The 18,607-nt window shown below is 46.3% G+C and overlaps 1 protein-coding gene across 3 annotated transcripts in view; it reads left to right on the forward strand.

Moving 5' to 3' along the window:
* Positions 1–18,607, forward strand: part of anks1b (ankyrin repeat and sterile alpha motif domain containing 1B) — a 414,498-nt gene that overhangs the window by 170,986 nt on the left and 224,905 nt on the right. For all 3 annotated transcript variants that reach the window (XM_065008369.1, XM_065008370.1, XM_065008371.1), the window contains 3 exons: positions 4,495–4,623; positions 8,474–8,550; positions 8,682–8,792. In XM_065008369.1, the coding sequence (XP_064864441.1) occupies positions 4,495–4,623; positions 8,474–8,550; positions 8,682–8,792 (317 nt within the window). The remainder of the gene's footprint in view (positions 1–4,494; positions 4,624–8,473; positions 8,551–8,681; positions 8,793–18,607) is intronic.

Consider the following 18,607-nt stretch of genomic DNA (forward strand, 5'->3'; position numbering starts at 1 on the left):
TGTTAGTGTAGGATAATGAATTCATGGGTTAACTCATTGAGTTGAGTGGCCTGGTTATCTGCAGTTATGGCTAAGCCCCTAGAAAGACTGGGATGTTCTGTAGGAGTGAGTGGTTTTGGGTTTGTGGATGTGGATGTGAATTTGGATGTCTTGGTTGTCCTTTTCATGCGCCGAATACAACAAGTGTAGACTTTACCGTGAAATGCTTACTTACAAGCCCTTAACCAACAGTGCAGTTCAAGAAGAGTTAAGAACATATTTACCAAGTAGACTAAAATTAAAATTAACACAATAAGAATAACAATAACGAAGCTCTATACAGGGGGCACCGGTACCGAGTCAGTGTGGTGGGGTACAGGCTAGTTGAGGTAATTTGTACATGTAGGTGGGGGTGAAGTGACTGCGCATAGATAATAAACAGTGAGTAGCAGCAGTGTACAAAAGGAAGGGGTCAATGTAAATTGTCCGGTGGCGATTTGTCTAATTGTTCAGCAGTCTTATGGCTTGAGGGTAGAAGCTGTTGATGAGCCTTTTGGTCCTAGACTTGGCGCTCCGGTACCGCCGTGCGGTAGCAGAGATAACAGTCTTGGCCCCAGTGATGTACTGGGCCGTACGCACTACCCTCTGTAGTGCCGAGCAGTTGCTATACCAGGTCGGTGATGCAACCGGTCAGGATGCTCTTGATGGTGCAGCAGTAGAACCTTTTGACGATCTGGGGACCCATCTTTTCAGTCTCCTGAGGGGAATAGGTGTTGTCGTGCCCCCTTCACGACTGTCTTGGTGTGTTTGGACCATGATAGTCCTTTTCTTGTAGTCCACAATCCTCTCCTTTGTCTTGCTCACATTAAGGGAGAGGTTGTTGTCCTGGCACCACACTGCCAGTTCTCTGACCTCCTCCTTATAGGCCGTCTCATTGTTGTCGGTGATCAGGGCTACCACTATTATGTCGTCAGCAAACTTGATGATGGTGTCGGAGTCATGTTCGCCCACGCAATCGTGGGTGAACAGGGAATACAGGAGGAGACTAAGTACATACCCCTGAGGAGACCCAGTGTTAAGGATCAGCGTGGCAGACGTGTGTTGCCTACTATTACCATCCGGAAGTCCAGGATCCATTTGCAGTGGGAGGTGTTTAGTCACAGAATCCTTAGCTTAGTGATGAACATTGTGGGCGCTATGGTGTTGAACGCTGAGCTGTAGTTAATGAACAGTATTCTCACAAAGGTGTCCAGTTGAGAGCGATTGAGATTGCGTCGTCTGTGGATCTGTTGGGGCGGTATGTGAATTGGAGTGGGTCTAGGGTGTCCGGGAGGATACTGTTGTGAGCCATGACCAGCCTTTCAAAGCATGGCTAATCGTAATCATTTAGGCAGGTAATCATTTAGGCAGGTTACCTTCGCTTCCTTGGGCACAGGGACTATGGTCATCTGCTTGAAACATGTAGGTATTACAGACTCGGTCAGGGAGAGGTTGAAAATGTCAGTGAAAACACTTGACAGTTGATCCGTGCATGCTTTGAGTACACCTCCTGGTAATCCGTCTGGCCCAGTATCTTTGTGAATGTTGACCAAAGGTTTTGTTCACATCGGCTACCGAGAGCGTTATCACACAGTCATCCATAACAGCTGGTGCTCTCGTGCATGCTTCAGTGTTGCTTGCCTCAAAGCGAGCATACAAGGCATTTAGCTCGTCTGGTAGGCTTGCGTCACTGGGCAGCTTGCGTCTGGGTTTCCCTTTGTAGTCCGTAATCATTTTCAAGCCCTGTCACATCCGACGAGCGTCAGAGCCGGTGTAGTAGGATTCAGTCTTAATCCCGTGTTGACATTTTGCTTGTTTGATGGTTCGTCTAAGGGCATAGCGGGATTTCTTCTAAGTGTCCGGATTAGTCTCCCGCTCCTTGAAAGGGGCAGCTCTAGCCTTTAGCTCGATGGGGATGTTGCCTGTAATCCATGGCTTCTGGTTGGGATATGTACGTACAGTCATTGTGGGGATGACGTTGTCGATGCTCTTATCGATGAAGCCGATGACTGAGGTGGTGTATTCCTCAATGCCATTGGATGAATCCCGGAACATATTACAGTCTGTGCTAGCAAATCAGTCCTGTAGTGTAGCATCCGTGTCATCTGACCACTTCTGTATTGCGCAAGTCACTGGTACCTCCTGCTTTAGTTTTTGCATGTAAGCAGGAATCAGGAGTATAGACTTATGATCAGATTTGCCAAATGGAGAGCGGGGGAGAGCTTGTTTGCATCTGTGTGTGGAGTGAAGGTGGTCTAGGACTTTTTTTCTCTGGTTGCGCATGTGACATGCTGGTAAAATTTTTGTAAAACTGATTTAAGTTTGCCTGCAATAAAGTCTCCAGGAAATTGGAGGGCTCTTCTGGTTAGGGTGCCACACACACACACGCACGCACGCACACGCCTCGGATATACACTGATAAACTTGACTCTGCTGAACACAGATAATTGTATATGGGCACACTGAACACATAGAACTATAGGCACACACACACGGGCACACTGAACACACAGAACTATAGGCACACACACACACACACAAATATTAGAGAAATGTATGAAAACAAAAATGTGCTTTTTGGTCTTCATTTAAGGTTAGGCATTAGGGTTAGCAGTGTGGTTAGGGTTACCTTTAAAATCTGATTTGCTGACTTTGTGGCCAGCTAGCGACCACTCTGCAGTACTGCCTCCAGAACAAGATTCTTGGCGGAAAAACGCTGACCTGCGCATATGCTTCAGTCATACTGCACACAGACTCAGAGACACAAAAATGGTATCCACGAGTTCATCTGACTCTGGGGGAGCAGAACAATGGCCCGAATCTCCCTTTAATCACAGCTGTAGACTGAGGTTGACTAGACACCAGAGAAGACCAACAGTCTTGACCTGACATATAGAAGCTACAATCAGTGGTGCTTAGTAGAAGCCCTGCAGTCTGCTGTTGTGTTCCCTGTCTTTCTATCCACAGACAGACAGACAGACAGACAGACAGACAGACAGACAGACAGACAGACAGACAGACAGACAGACAGACAGACAGACAGACAGACAGACAGACAGACAGACAGACAGACAGACAGACAGACAGACAGACAGACAGACAGACAGACAGACAGACAGACAGACCAGTTCTAGATGATTTAGAGGAAAGGTAAAGATGAGAAGAGAGAGATGGGAAACAAAGGGGTTAATTCAGGGTCAGGAATGAGAGAAGAGGGAGAGGTAGGTAGGTAGGGGGAGAGAAGGAGAAGGAGGGAAAATAATAGTGGGGATGAGAAGGAGATAGACAGACCGAGGCAGGGGAGGAGAAGAGAAATGCAGAGATTGTGACAGAAAGCAAATTCAGGGTTCAGCTGGGAGAGAGTGAATGGATCAGCTGCCTCCCATTTCCTGTCAGAGATAGAGAGTCAGAGGGAGAGAAAGTGGGATTTCATTCCGCGATTAATCCCACCTATTTAAACACAATAGTATTCAGTCATCAATATTCCTGTATTTAAACGATTCAATCCATATATTTAAAAGTTATGTAAGAATATCGTATGCCTTTTTACACACACACACACACACACACACACACACACACACACACACACACACACACACACACACACACACACTCACACTCTGTGTTACAATACCTCTGACTTTAGTTGGATCTTTCATACTAACACACAGCCAGGCTTGTGACTAAACTGTGTGTTTGTTTGTGTAGTGTGTGTATGTTAGCGAGCTCATAGTTTCCTCCGGCTTCACACTCCCATTCCATACGCCTTGTGTGTGTTTTTGTATGTGGTTCACTGTCAGTACAATTAACTGATTCCCTGCTCTATGTCTGCAACCCTTTGAACCCTGCAATCACATCACCATGCTCTCTGTCTCTCTGTATCTGTGCGTGTCTCTGTCTCTGTGCGTGTCTCTGTCTCTGTGCGTGTCTCTCTCTCTGTCTCTCTCTCTGTCTCTCTCTCTGTCTCTCTCTCTGTCTCTGTGCGTGTCTCTGTCTCTGTGTGTGTCTCTCTCTCTGTCTCTCTCTCTGTCTCTCTCTCTGTCTCTCTCTGTCTCTGTGTCTCTGTCTCTCTATCTCTGTGCGTGTCTCTGTCTCTGTGCGTGTCTCTCTCTCTGTCTCTCTCTCTGTCTCTCTCTCTGTCTCTGTGTCTCTGTCTCTCTATCTCTGTGCGTGTCTCTGTCTCTGTGCGTGTCTCTCTCTCTGTCTCTCTCTCTGTCTCTCTCTCTGTCTCTCTCTCTGTCTCTCTCTGTCTCTGTGTCTCTGTCTCTATCTCTGTGCGTGTCTCTGTCTCTGTGCGTGTGTCTCTCTCTCTCTCTGTCTCTGTCTCTCTCTCTCTCTCTCTCTTTCTCTCTCTCTGTCTCTTTGTCTCTCTGTCTGTCTCTCCCTCTGTCTCTCTCTCTGTCTCTCTCTCTGTCTCTCTCTCTGTCTCTCTCTCTGTCTCTCTCCTCTCTCTCCTCTATCCTCTCTCTCCAGAATATATGATGGAGGAGATGATGGACAATAAGAGTATGTTGATGGAGGAACCTATTTGCCAGTGTCCTGTCCCCACACCTCGCACCTCTATCCCCTCTCCCTCCGCCTCCCCCTCCCTCAGGCACAAAAGTAAGTACACCCACACACACATACAAACTTGCGCACAAACACACACACACACACTTTTTCCACATTTGGTTACGTTACGGCCTCCCTCAAATGGATTAAATAAATAAAAAAATCCTCACACAATACCCCATAATGAAATTTTGGCAAATACCCAAATATCCTCCATCATTCTTAAATGAAGAAGTTTGGAACCACCAAGATTCTTCCTAGAGCTGGCCGCCTGGCCAAACTAGGAAATCAGGGGTGAAGGGCCTTTGTCAGAGAGGTGACCAAGAACCCGATGGGCCTTTGTCAGAGAGGTGACCAAGAACCCGATGGACAACCATCTCTGCAGCACTCCACCAATCAGGCCTTTATGGTAGAGTGGCTTGACCGAAGCCACTCCTCAGTAAAAGGCACATGACAGCCCTCTTGGAGGCACCTAAAGACTCTCAGACCATGAAACAAGATTCTCTGGTCTGATGAAACCAAGATTGAACTCCTGAATGCCAAGCCTGAATGCCAAGCGCCACATCTGGCGGACTCCTGGCACCATCCCTACGGTGAAGCATTGTGGTGGCAGCATCATGCTGTGTGGATGTTTTTCAGCGGCATGGACTGGGAGACTAGTCAGGATGGAGGCAAAGATGAACGGAGCGAAGTACAGAGGGATCCTTGATGAAAACCTGCCCCAGAGCGCTCAGGACAGACTGGGGTGAAGGTTCACCTTCCAACAGGACAATGCGGGACTGGCTTCGGGATAAGTCTCTGAATGTCCTTGAGTGGCCCAGCCAGAGACCGGACTTGAACCCTATCGAACATCTCTGGAGAGACCTGACAATATCTGCACAGCAACGCTCCCCATCCAACCTGACAGAGCTTTAGAGGATCTGCAGAGAAGAATGGGAGAAGCTCCCCAAATACAGGTCTGCCAAGCTTGTAGCGTAATACACAAGAAGCCTCGAGGCTGTAATCGCTGCCAAAGGTGCTTCAAGAAAGTACAGAGTAAAGGGTCTGAATACTTATGTAAATGTGATATTTCAGTTTTTTAATTCTTAATAAATTAGCAAAACATTTCTGGGGTATTGTGTGTAGATTGATGAGGGGAAAAAGAGTAAGGCTGTAACGTAACAAAGTGTGGACAAAGTCCAGGGGTCTGAATATATTCGCGACGGCACTGTATCTACTACACACATGGTGAGAACTGCCTATTGGTATGAACCTGTACTACCTCAGTCAACTTCCATAGTGTTTTCCCTTATCCAACACTGCCCCTTGTGGCTGAGCTGGAGCGGTGCACTTGTATCTCTCATACAATTCCCGCTGCTCTCTCTCTTCTCAATCACCACCAGTCAGCGCTCCCGTTTAATGATCTTTATTGGAGGGAGGGAGGGAGCAGAAAATATACATTCAGCACAGCTTGTGCACGCCTGAACACACACCGCGTTTAAACACCACGGCATACTTTATTGTAGGGTGAGGGGGAATGGTGGAGAGAGGGTGTTGTGGGGGAGGGAGAGAGGGTGTTGTGGAGAAAGGAGGAGAGATTGAGGGTGTTGTGGAGAAAGTAGGAGAGCGGGAGGGAGAGAGGTTGTTGTGGAGAAAGTAGGAGAGCGGGAGGGAGAGAGGTTGTTGTGGAGAAAGGAGGAGAGCGGGAGGGAGAGAGGGTGCTGTGGAGAAAGGAGGAGAGAGGGAGGGAGGGTGTTGTGGAGAAAGGAGGAGAGAGGGAGGGAGGGTGTTGTGGAGAAAGGAGGAGAGAGGAAGGGAGAGAGGGTGTTGTGGAGAAAGGAGGAGAGAGGGAGGGAGATAGGGTGTTGTGGAGAAAGGAGGAGAGAGGGAGGGAGAAAGGGTGTTGTGGAGAAAGGAGGAGAGAGGGTGTTGTGGAGAAAGGAGGAGAGAGGGAGGGAGGGAGAGAGGGTGTTGTGGAGAAAGGAGGAGAGAGGGAGGGAGGGAGAGAGGGTGTTGTGGAGAAAGGAGGAGAGAGGGTGTTGTGGAGAAAGGAGGAGAGAGGGTGGTGCTTTCAGCTCTATCGGGTCTGTGAAGGCCAGTGAACGAGGGCAGACCGGAGGAACTACTTCCTGGATTAGAACGCCGTCACACAGAGAGGAACATATTAAGGTGTTGACATGTGTATTTGGCCAGGTCTGCTCTCTTTAGTTCATTTGGTCAGCAGAAACAAACCCAGTTTGATCCATCATCATTATGTACTGTAGCACTCTGTCTCTAGCTGTTTTCACTGAAGGAAATACCATCGGTGAGCAGGTCACTCCAAGATCTGTGTGTGTCACAGTGGCAGAAGCTAGATATTGATTCCAAAAGAGGCCACAGAGAAAAGTAGATTGAAAGAGAGAGAGTGATGGAGAAAGAGGCTTCTTCTCTTTTGACTTCAGCTGTCTTTCTCACCTCTCCATTCTTTAACAGCCTTACATGTCACAATTAACTTTTGTTGCCCCCTTCCTTTGACGATCCACATTCTCCTCTCCATCTCTCCCCATATCTCCCCGTATCGCTCCCATCTCCTCTCTCCCCGTATCTCTCCCATCTCCTCTCTCCCCGTATCTCTCCCATCTCCTCTTCTCCCCGTATCGCTCCCATCTCCTCTTCTCCCCGTATCTCTCCCATCTCCTCTTCTCCCCGTATCTCTCCCATCTCCTCTTCTCCCCGTATCTCTCCCATCTCCTCTCTCCCCGTATCTCTCCCATCTCCTCTTCTCCCCGTATCTCTCCCATCTCCTCTCTCCCCGTATCTCTCCCATCTCCTCTCTCCCCGTATCTCTCCCATCTCCTCTTCTCCCCGTATCTCTCCCATCTCCTCTTCTCCCCGTATCTCTCCCATCTCCTCTTCTCCCCGTATCTCTCCCATCTCCTCTCTCCCCGTATCTCTCCCATCTCCTCTCTACCCATATCTCTCCCATCTCCTCTTCTCCCCGTATCTCTCCCATCTCCTCTCTCCCCGTATCTCTCCCATCTCCTCTCTACCCATATCTCACCTCTCTCTCCCCGTATCTCTCCCATCTCCTCTCTACCCATATCTCACCTCTCTCTCCCCGTATCTCTCCCATCTCCTCTCTACCCATATCTCACCTCTCTCTCCCCGTATCTCTCCCATCTCCTCTTCTCCCCGTATCTCTCCCATCTCCTCTTCTCCCCGTATCTCTCCCATCTCCTCTTCTCCCGTATCTCTCCCATCTCCTCTTCTCCCCGTATCTCTCCCATCTCCTCTCTCCCTGTATCTCTCCCATCTCCTCTCTACCCATATCTCACCTCTCTCTCCCCGTATCTCTCCCATCTCCTCTCTACCCATATCTCACCTCTCTCTCCCCGTATCTCTCCCATCTCCTCTCTACCCATATCTCACCTCTCTCTCCCCGTATCTCTCCCATCTCCTCTCTCTCCCCGTATCTCTCCCATCTCCTCTCTACCCATATCTCACCCCTCTCTCCCCATATCTCTCCCATCTCCTCTCTACCCATATCTCACCTCTCTCTCCCCATATCTCCCATCTCTCTCTCATCTCCTCTCTCTCTCCCCATATATCCCCTTATAATCTCTCTCTTCTCCCTCTCTCTCCCATCTCCCCTCTCTCTCCACCCATATCTCCCCTCTCTCCCCATATCTCCCCTCTCTCTCTCTCTCTCTCTCTCTCTCTCTCTCTCTCTCTCCCTCCCATCTCCCCCTCTCTCTCCCCCGCTCTCTCTTTCTCTCTCCCCATCTCCCCTCTCTCTCTCCCCCTCTCTCTCCTCATATCTCCTCTCTCTCTCTCTCTCTCTCTCTCTCTCTCTCTCTCTCTCTCCCCATATATCCCCTCTCTCTCCCCTTGTAATCTCTCTCCTCTCCCTCATCTCTCCTTCGCTCCCTCTACTCCTCCCCAGATGATGTTGTGACAGGGGAGCTCTCCAAGCTGCTGAATGAGATGAAGATGTGTCGGGACAGAGACTACTCCTTTGAGGTGTGTTATGTTGTTATTCTCTTCATCTTTATCTTATAGATCCTTGTGTTGTCTTTGGAATCATTGCTGATGCTTGTGGTGATAAAACCAAGTAATTAAATTAGTACCCGACTCTACTCTACTCTACTTAGGAGCTCTGCCAGACCATCTCATCCCACTCTCATTCCATGGAGAGCTTTGGCAGCGGTCACCTATCAGACGAGGAGCGACGCAGTAACGGCACCCTGAGCAGAGTCAGAAAGGTGAGCACCATTTTGGATCAGGGAGGGAGGATGGGACCAGGGGTAATCAAGGGGGATGTGGAGGGTGGATGGGACCATTTTGGATCAGGGAGGGTGGATGGGACTATTTTGTATCAGGGAGGGTAGATGGGACCAGAGGTAATCAAGGGGGATGTGGAGGGTGGATGGGACTATTTTGTATCAGGGAGGGTAGATGGGACCAGAGGTAATCAAGGGGGATGTGGAGGGTGAGCACCATTTTGGATCAGGGAGGGTGGATGGGACCAGAGGTAATCAAGGGGGATGTGGAGGGTGAGCACCATTTTGGATCAGGGAGGGTGGATGGGACCAGGGTTAATCAAGGGGGATGTGGAGGGTGAGCACCATTTTGGATCAGGGAGGGTGGATGGGACCAGGGGTAATCAAGGGGGATGTGGAGGGTGAGCACCATTTTGGATCAGGGAGGGTGGATGGGACCAGGGGTAATCAAGGGGCATGTGGAGGGTGAGCACCATTTTGGATCAGGGAGGGTAGATGGGACCAGAGGTAATCAAGGGGGATGTGGAGGGTGAGCACCATTTTGGATCAGGGAGGGTGGATAGGACCAGAGGTAATCAAGGGGGATGTGGAGGGTGAGCACCATTTTGGATCAGGGAGGGTGGATGGGACCAGAGGTAATCAAGGGGGATGTGGAGGGTGAGCACCATTTTGGATCAGGGAGGGTGGATGGGACCAGAGGTAATCAAGGGGGATGTGGAGGGTGAGCACCATTTTGGATCAGGGAGGGTGGATGGAACCAGGGGTAATCAAGGGGGATTTGGAGGGTGAGGACCATTATCACAGTTTTGGGTCTGTGGTATCGTACCGTCGTATTGTTATTCTTGGATTGGAAAACCATGTTCTACTGCATCACTCTGGGGTCAATTACTGTAGTAGCATTTAGTCACCAGGAGAGGGCAGCCTCAGACACGCTGTAAGGCAGACATGTTTACTGAGCAAAAACAAACGCAACATTCAACCATTTCAAAGATTTTACTGGGTTACCGTTCATGTAAGGAAATCAGTCAATTGAAATAAATAAATTAGGGCCTAATCTTTTGATTTCACATGACTGGGAAAACAGAAACATCTATTAGTCACAGATACCTTAAACATAAAGTAGAGGCAGAGATCAGAAAACCAGTCAGCATCTGGTGTGACCACTATTTGCCTCACGCTGCCTCACGCTGCGAATAGAGTTGATCAGGATGATGATTGTGGGCTGTGGAATGTTGTCCCACCCCTCATCAATTGCTGTGTGAAGTTGCTGGATATTGGCGGGGACTCGAACACACTGTCGTACACGTCGACCCAGAGCATCTCATACGTGCTGTGCTGTCTGGGTATGCAGGCCATTTTTTTATTTTTTTATTTCACCTTTATTTAACCAGGTAGGCTAGTTGAGAACAAGTTCTCATTTGCAACTGCGACCTGGCCAAGATAAAGCATAGCAGTGTGAACAGACAACACAGAGTTTCACATGGAGTAAACAATTAACAAGTCAATAACACAGTAGAAAAAAATGGGCAGTCTATATACAATGTGTGTAAAAGGCATGAGGAGGTAGGCGAATAATACAATTTTGCAGATTAACACTGGAGTGATAAATGATCAGATGGTCATGTACAGGTAGAGATATTGGTGTGCAAAAGAGCAGAAAAGTAAATAAATAAAAAACAGTATAAAAACAGTATGGGAATGAGGTAGGTGAAAATGGGTGGGCTATTTACCAATAGACTATGTACAGCTGCAGCGATCGGTTAGCTGCTCGGATAGCTGATGTTTGAAGTTGGTGAGGGAGATAAAAGTCTCCAACTTCAGCGATTTTTGCAGTTCGTTCCAGTCACAGGCAGCAGAGTACTGGAACGAAAGGCGGCCAAATGAGGTGTTGGCTTTAGGGATGATCAGTGAGATACACCTGCTGGAGCGCGTGCTACGGATGGGTGTTGCCATCGTGACCAGTGAACTGAGATAAGGCGGAGCTTTACCTAGCATGGACTTGTAGATGACCTGGAGCCAGTGGGTCTGGTGACGAATATGTAGCGAGGGCCAGCCGACTAGAGCATACAAGTCGCAGCGGTGGGTGGTATAAGGTGCTTTGGTGACAAAACGGATGGCACTGTGATAGACTGCATCCAGTTTGCTGAGTAGAGTGTTGGAAGCCATTTTGTAGATGACATCGCCGAAGTCGAGGATCGGTAGGATAGTCAGTTTTACTAGGGTAAGCTTGGCGGCGTGAGTGAAGGAGGCTTTGTTGCGGAATAGAAAGCCGACTCTTGATTTGATTTTCGATTGGAGATGTTTGATGTGAGTCTGGAAGGAGAGTTTGCAGTCTAGCCAGACACCTAGGTACTTATAGATGTCCACATATTCAAGGTCGGAACCATCCAGGGTGGTGATGCTAGTCGGGCATGCGGGTGCAGGCAGCGATCGGTTGAAAAGCATGCATTTGGTTTGTCGTGCCATGAAGGAACTGGGACATTTTCAGCTTCCAGGAATTGTGTACAGATCCTTGCGACATGCTGAAACTTGAGGTGAAGGAGACGGATGAATGGCACAACAACGGTCCTCAGGATCTCGTCACAGTATCTATGTGCTTTCAAATTGCCATCAATAAATACACGTGTTCGTTGTCCATAGCTCATGCCTGTGCATACCATAACCTCACTGCCACCATGCGGCACTCTGTTCACAACGTTGACATCAGCAAACTGCCATCTGCCATCTGACCGGTACAGTTGAAACCAGGATTAAGTCGTGAAGAGCACACTTGTCCAGCATCCCAGCGTGCCAGTGGCCATCGAAGATGAGCATTTTCCTACTGAAGTCTGTTACGACGCTGAACTGCAGTCAGGTCATGACCCTGGTGAGGACGACGAGCAGATGAGCATCCGGTTTCTGACAGTTTGTGCAGAAATTCTTCAGTTATGCAAACCCACAGATTCATCATCTGTCCAGGTGGCTGGTCTCAGATTATCCCGCAGGTGAAGAAGCAGGATGTGGAGGTCCTGGGTTGGCGTGGTTACACATGGTCTGCGGTTGTGGAGGTCCTGGGTTGGCGTGTTTACACATGGTCTGCGGTTGTGAGGCCTGTTGGACGTACTGCCAAATTCTCTAAAATGACAATGGTAGAGAAATTAATATTACATTCTCTGGCAACAGCTCTGGTGGACATCCCTTCAGTCAGCATGCCAATTGCACACTCCCTCAAAACTTGAGACATCTGTGGCAATATGTTGTGTGACAAAACTGCACATTTTAGAGTGGCCTTTTATTGTCCCCAGCACAAGGTGCACCTGTGTAATGATCATGCTGTTTAATCATCTTCTTGATATCCCACACCTGTCAGGTGGTGGATTGTCTTGTCAAAGGAGAAATTCTCACGAACAAGGATGTGAACAAAATATTAGAGAAATACGTTTTTCGTTCTTATGGAACATTTCTGGGATCGCTTATTTCAGATCATGTATTTGGGGAGTTTCTCCCTTCTCTGCAGATCAACTTAAGCTCTGTCAGGTTGGATGGGGGGGGTCTCTCCAGAGATGTTTGATCGGGTTCAAGTCTGGGCTCTGGCTGGGCCACTCAACCATAAAGGCCTGATAGGTGGAGCGCTGCAGAAATGGTTATCCTTCTGGAATATTCCACCATCTCCACAGAGGAACTCTGGAGCTCTGTCAGAGTGACCATTGTGTTCTTGGTCACCTCCCAGACCAAGGCCCTTTTCCCGTGATTGCTCAGTTTGGCCCGGGCGGCCAGCTCTAGGAAGAGCCTTGGTGGTTCCAAACTTCTTCAATTTATGAATGATTGAGGCCACTGTGTTCTTGGTGACCTTCAATGCTGCAGACATTTTTTGGTACCCTTCCCCAGATCTGTGCCCAACACAAGCTCTTATGACAATTCCTTCCACCTCATGGCTTGGTTTTTGCTGCATGCACTGTCAACTGTGGGACCTTATATAGACAGGTGTGTGCCTTTCCAAATCATGTCCAATCAATAAGATTTACCACAGGTGGACTCCAAGTTGAAGAAACATCTCAAGGATGAACAATGGAAACAGGATGCACCTGAGCTCAATTTAAAGTTTTATAGCAAAGGGTCTGAATACTTATGTAAATAAGTTATTTCTGTTTTACATTTCTAAAAAATTTGTTAAAATAAAATAAACTGTTTTCGCTTTGTCATTATGGGGTATTGTGTGTAGATTGATGAGGGAAAAAATGAATTCAATCCATTTTAGAATAAGCCTGTAACCTAACAAAATGTGTAAAAGGGGAAGGTGTTGGATACTTTCAGAATGCACTGTACATTTCTGTTCAGTACAGAACATCCTCCTTCCTTCTGTAAAGTAACCACTGATCTGACATGACTGGATTGGTGAAAGCTATGTAATGGAATCCTTGCTTTACATCAAATCAGTGATTTTGCTGGAATTCACTTGAAGGAAGGCAGTAAGGTAGGAAGGAAGGCTGCGTGTTTTAGCACTAGAACAAGGCCTTGGTCAGCCTAGCTTCACCCCTGAGAGCTGATTGGTAGAAGGGCTTTCATCTCGTTTCTCTCGTTTCCAGGGAGATTGATACCTGTGGCGCTTGGCGCGGCACACTAACAGGAATCGATCTGGTCTGAATCAAACCACTGCCGCTGTGTGTGTGGTGGGATGGAGCAACAGCCTCTGGGCAGGCCTTGCCTTGGTTTAATAGAAGCACAAACACGTCTCAATCAGTTACACACTGAGGCGACGATGTAGGCGCAAACACACACACACACAGAGAGCACATGTAATGGAGAGGGTTACGAACAGTATGTATTAGATTTTGTGTCTTCTTGGTCAGTGTCTGTATGTGTGTGTCTCGTACTTATTTATGTGGCTGTCTATGGATCTGGATGCGTGAATATGTCCCCTGCGCCCATACAGGCCTATGTGCTCATTTGTATGCATGCACCTCCATTAGCATGGCACACTGTAAATGTCAGAGAGCGATGCAGCATCTGTCCATCAGACAGACTGATGAATAAAAACATGGTCACCTCCCATATCTGCTGTACACACTCATCAACTTCCTGGTTCCAGAGCTGAGGTATAACCATAGACAAAGTGTTGGATGTCTATGCGTGTAGCCCACTGCCCTCCTCACTACGTCTGCTGTACACTACGGAAGGGACTCGCTGGCTAGTAGCGAAGCCTCTTGGCAACGAATCCACACGCTGGTTACTGAATAGAACAAGTCAACAGCCAGGTCACAAATAGGTGCTCGTCATGTTTGTTTAATAATGATGTGACATCAACGAATGACATATCAGGTGTCAATGTGGTGGCCCGTACCGATATGGCCTTGGTCAAATCAAATCAAATTGTATTTGTCACATACACATGGTTAGCAGATGTTAATGCGAGTGTAGCGAAATGCTTGTGCTTCTAGTTCCGACAATGCAGTAATAACCAACAAGTAATCTAACTAACAATTCCAAAACTACTGTCTTATACACACAAGTGTAAAGGGATAAAGAATATATACATAAAGATATGAATGAGTGATGGTACAGAGCGGCATAGGCAAGATACAGTAGATGGTATCGAGTACAGTATATACATATGAGATGAGTATGTAAACAAAGTGGCATAGTTAAAGTGGCTAGTGATACATGTATTACATAAAGATGCAGTAGATGATATAGAGTACAGTATATACGTATACATATGAGATGAATAATGTAGGGTATGTAAACATTATATTAGGTAGCATTGTTTAAAGTGGCTAGTGATATATTTTACATCATTTCCCATCAATTCCCATTATTGAAGTGGCTGGAGTTGAGTCAGTGTGTTGGCAGCAGCCACTCAATGTTAGTGGTGGCTGTTTAACAGTCTGATGGCCTTGAGATAGAAGCTGTTTTTCAGTCTCTCGGTCCCAGCTTTGATGCACCTGTACTGACCTCGCCTTCTGGATGATAGCGGGGTGAACAGGCAGTTGTTGTCCTTGATGATCTTTATGGCCTTCCTGTAACATCGGGTGGTGTAGGTGTCCTGGAGGGCAGGTAGTTTGCCCCCGGTGATGCGTTGTACAGACCTCACTACTCTCTGGAGAGTCTTACGGTTGTGGGCGGAGCAGTTGCCGTACCAGGCGGTGATACAGCCCGCCAGGATGCTCTCGATTGTGCATCTGTAGAAGTTTGTGAGTGCTTTTGGTGACAAGCCGAATTTCTTCAGCCTCCTGAAGTTCCTCACGATGCTGTCTGTGTGAGTGGACCAATTCAGTTTGTCTGTGATGTGTATGCTGAGGAACTTAAAACTTGCTACCCTCTCCACTACTGTTCCATCGATGTGGATAGGGGGGTGTTCCCTCTGCTGTTTCCTGAAGTCCACAATCATCTCCTTAGTTTTGTTGACGTTGAGTGTGAGGTTATTTTCCTGATGGCCCGTACCGACATGGCCTTGGTGGCCCGTACCGATATGGCCTTGGTGGCCTATCGTTTATGTACCGTAAGGGACGTCTGTACTGTTGTGTCTATAACTTGAATGTCTCTTCCATGACAATTCCGTGATTTTTACGTGTGATTGTAAGATGGCCATTGACAATTGACAACACAGTCAAGCCCACACTACCTGAATAGTAGCACACAACAAACCATCTTTTTCCCCACTAAACATAATACTTTGTGGTGTGAGAAAGTCAGGGAGTCCCACTACTCTACCCCTAGGCTTCCAACGGGCCTAGCTCTGACAAATCACGTCTACCGTTCAACAGAGAGCAATAAATATTCATTAGATAGCACATGCTAATATTATTCCAACAAATGAGTGTATCATCATTCAACTGAGCAGACCAGGAAGGACTCTTGGCAATACAGATCCTGTGAAAAGGGCATATTGTGTGTGTTAGCGTGCACGTGTGTGTGTATTATTTGTTTGTCAGGATCCCCGGTAGCTTTTGCAGAAGCAGTTGCTGCTCTTCCAGGGGTCCACAAAAAACACTGAACATTACAAAGTAACAAAACACTGATAGACAAGGTAAGTCACACACATTGTAAATACAATTATATACAAACAATGCAACAAAAATGATGTGTGTGTGTGTGTGTGTGTGTGTGTCTTTGGCCCCGCCAGTCCATGAGTTGTATTTTTGAAGGTAATTTTGCTGTTTGAGTAATGGGAGATGGAAGAGTTCCATGCAATCATGGCTCTGTATACAACTGCGTTGTCGTGAATTTGTTTTGGACTTGGGGACTGTGAAGAGACCCCTGGTGGTATGTCTTGTGGCGTGTGAATGAGTGTCTGAGCTGAATGTTATTTTTTTATGCAGACAAACTAGTATTTTTGTCACAGTAATATTTCTCATTAAAACTAGGAGAAGCAGTTAATCTCTTGTCAACCCTCAACCAGTAAAGACTGGCATGCATGTTGTTGATGTTAGTTCTGTATGTGCAGTTAAGCGTTCTGCTTTGTTTATGAGCCAGCTGCAGTTTTGATACTGACTGTTTCCTTATTTAGAATTTCAGTGAGCTCACTGGCTTTGAGTGCTGTAGAGGGTGAAATCATCCGCATATGTAGGCATTCTAGTTTTGTGTAAGACCAATGACAAATAATTTGTTAAAATAGAGAAGAGTAGCGGCCCAAGGCAACTGCCCTGAGGGATACCTCATTTTAGATATCTGATGTTAAAGAAGATTCCATTGAAGAACACTCTGGATTCTATTGGATAAATAACTCTCCAACCATGTGTTGGCAGGTGATGTAAAGCCATACCAAGTGCGTTGTTTTCAATAATAATGTATGATCAATAACATCAAAGGCTGCACTGAAATCTAACAATACAGCTCCAACTATCATCTTATTATCCATTTATTTTAACCAATCATCAGTCATCTGAGTCAGTGCAGTACAAGTTGAGTGTTCTTCTCTATATGCATGCTGAATGTCAGTAGTTAAAACCTTTCAGGGCCACATGATCCCCTTTGGGATCAAGCCCCACCCCCCCTGAGCTGTAATGTGGCGCAGGGAACGCAATAAATAATCCTAAAAATATTTAACCTCCACAGAATCGCTTGAAAAATGGCTCAAATGAAAGATAAAGAAGTTATTTATCTACCCAGCAAGTCAGATTTCTAAAATGTTTTACGGCGAAAACATAGCACATATTTATGTCCAACCACCACTGCATACATACCTCATTAGCTTAGCCAAGTAGGAAAAAATATGCAATCAACAAACGCAGGATTAAAAGAAAAATCATTTCACTAACCTTTTGAAATCTTCATCAGATGACAGTAATATAACATGTTACACAGTACATTCATTTTTTTTCAATAATATGCCATATATATCCATAAATCTCTGTTTACAATTATGCATCGTTCAAAAAATGCTACTGCAATGTCAGGAGAAATAAATAGCTCCGGCAGATAACGTCAGCTAACAAGGAATACACATCATAAACTTTGACTAAATATGCATGTTTTACATATGTATGGCAAGATAAACTTCTTCTAAATGCAATTGCTATGTTACAATTATTTTTAACGTTACATTTGGCGTTTACTAGGCTATAATAGAGAGTCGGCGCTCTCATTTAGCATACTGACTCCTCTATCATGGAGTCGACAGAAACCCAAAATGAAGATGTAAATATTCCCTTACCATGGCTGTTCTTGCTTCAGAAGACGTGGAAGGGTTAATACTCACCAAGTTAGCGTTCAGTTTTCAAGTCTGTGTCTTTCCGTTCTCAAACTAGACACTTTTCGGTCGAAATGTATGCAAATTTCAAGTGGATGCGCACCAAAACGTCGAAAGTATACATTATATTTCGAGTAAACTTGTCAAACTATGTTTATAATTAAGCGTTAGCATGTTATAAAGGTCTACAGCAATCGTGAGGGCGAACAGATAAGCACACGTTGTTCAGTCCGTCCTGAGAGAAAGAGAGAGAAATTTCCCAGCTCCCATTGGTGAAACTTTTTTTTTGCGTCACCGGGACGTTTGGGCACGCTGAACGTCTCGTGAGCACGCGATTCTCACAGTTACACGCCTCATCGAAAGCAGGCTTCACGCTGAAGACGTAGAAACTGTTTCCATGGTTATAGCTGTTTGGGAAGTGTGTATACGATGACGTCAAAGTGATGGCAACTTTTCCCATTACAAGAGAGACTTTGGGAGAATGCATGCCCTGAGACTTCTGCTTTAGCTAGAGACAACATTTAAACGGTTTTATAAGCTTTAGAGTGTTTCCTATTCGATAACAATTTTTATATGCATATATTAGCAACTTTTGACAAAAATTTATCATGGTTTATATGGGTGCCGAATTCCTCCAGAAGGGGCAGTATTCAGGCCTGTCCCTAAGAGGTTTTAACTTGCTCTCTGAAAAATAGTGTTGTATTTGATCAAACACAATTATCTCCACCAGTTTACTAAGAACAGGCTGTTAACTGATTGGGTGGTAGTTAGAGCCAGCAAAGGGTGCTTTACTATTTTTAGGCAGTGGAATTACTTTATCTTCCTTCCACACCTGTGGACACACACATTCCTTTAGGCTTTGGTTAAATATCTAGCCAATAGGGGTGGTGATACAGTCTGTTACCATTCAATACTTTACCATCAAGGTTGTCTATACCTGGAGGCTTATCATTATTGATGGATAAAAACGTTTTTCCATTTTATGTCATTTATCTTTGTTTGGTAATACTTTCTTCTGTTTAAGTTTAGTCACAACAATTCTCAATTGACAGTATGTCGACCAATCAGCTGAGCAGCCTGACTTGTTTGCCACCTCTTTTACATAATTTCTTTGAAACATGAAATGTTT

Source organism: Oncorhynchus nerka, linkage group LG23, assembly GCF_034236695.1.
Source record: "Oncorhynchus nerka isolate Pitt River linkage group LG23, Oner_Uvic_2.0, whole genome shotgun sequence".
NCBI lineage: Eukaryota > Metazoa > Chordata > Actinopteri > Salmoniformes > Salmonidae > Oncorhynchus > Oncorhynchus nerka.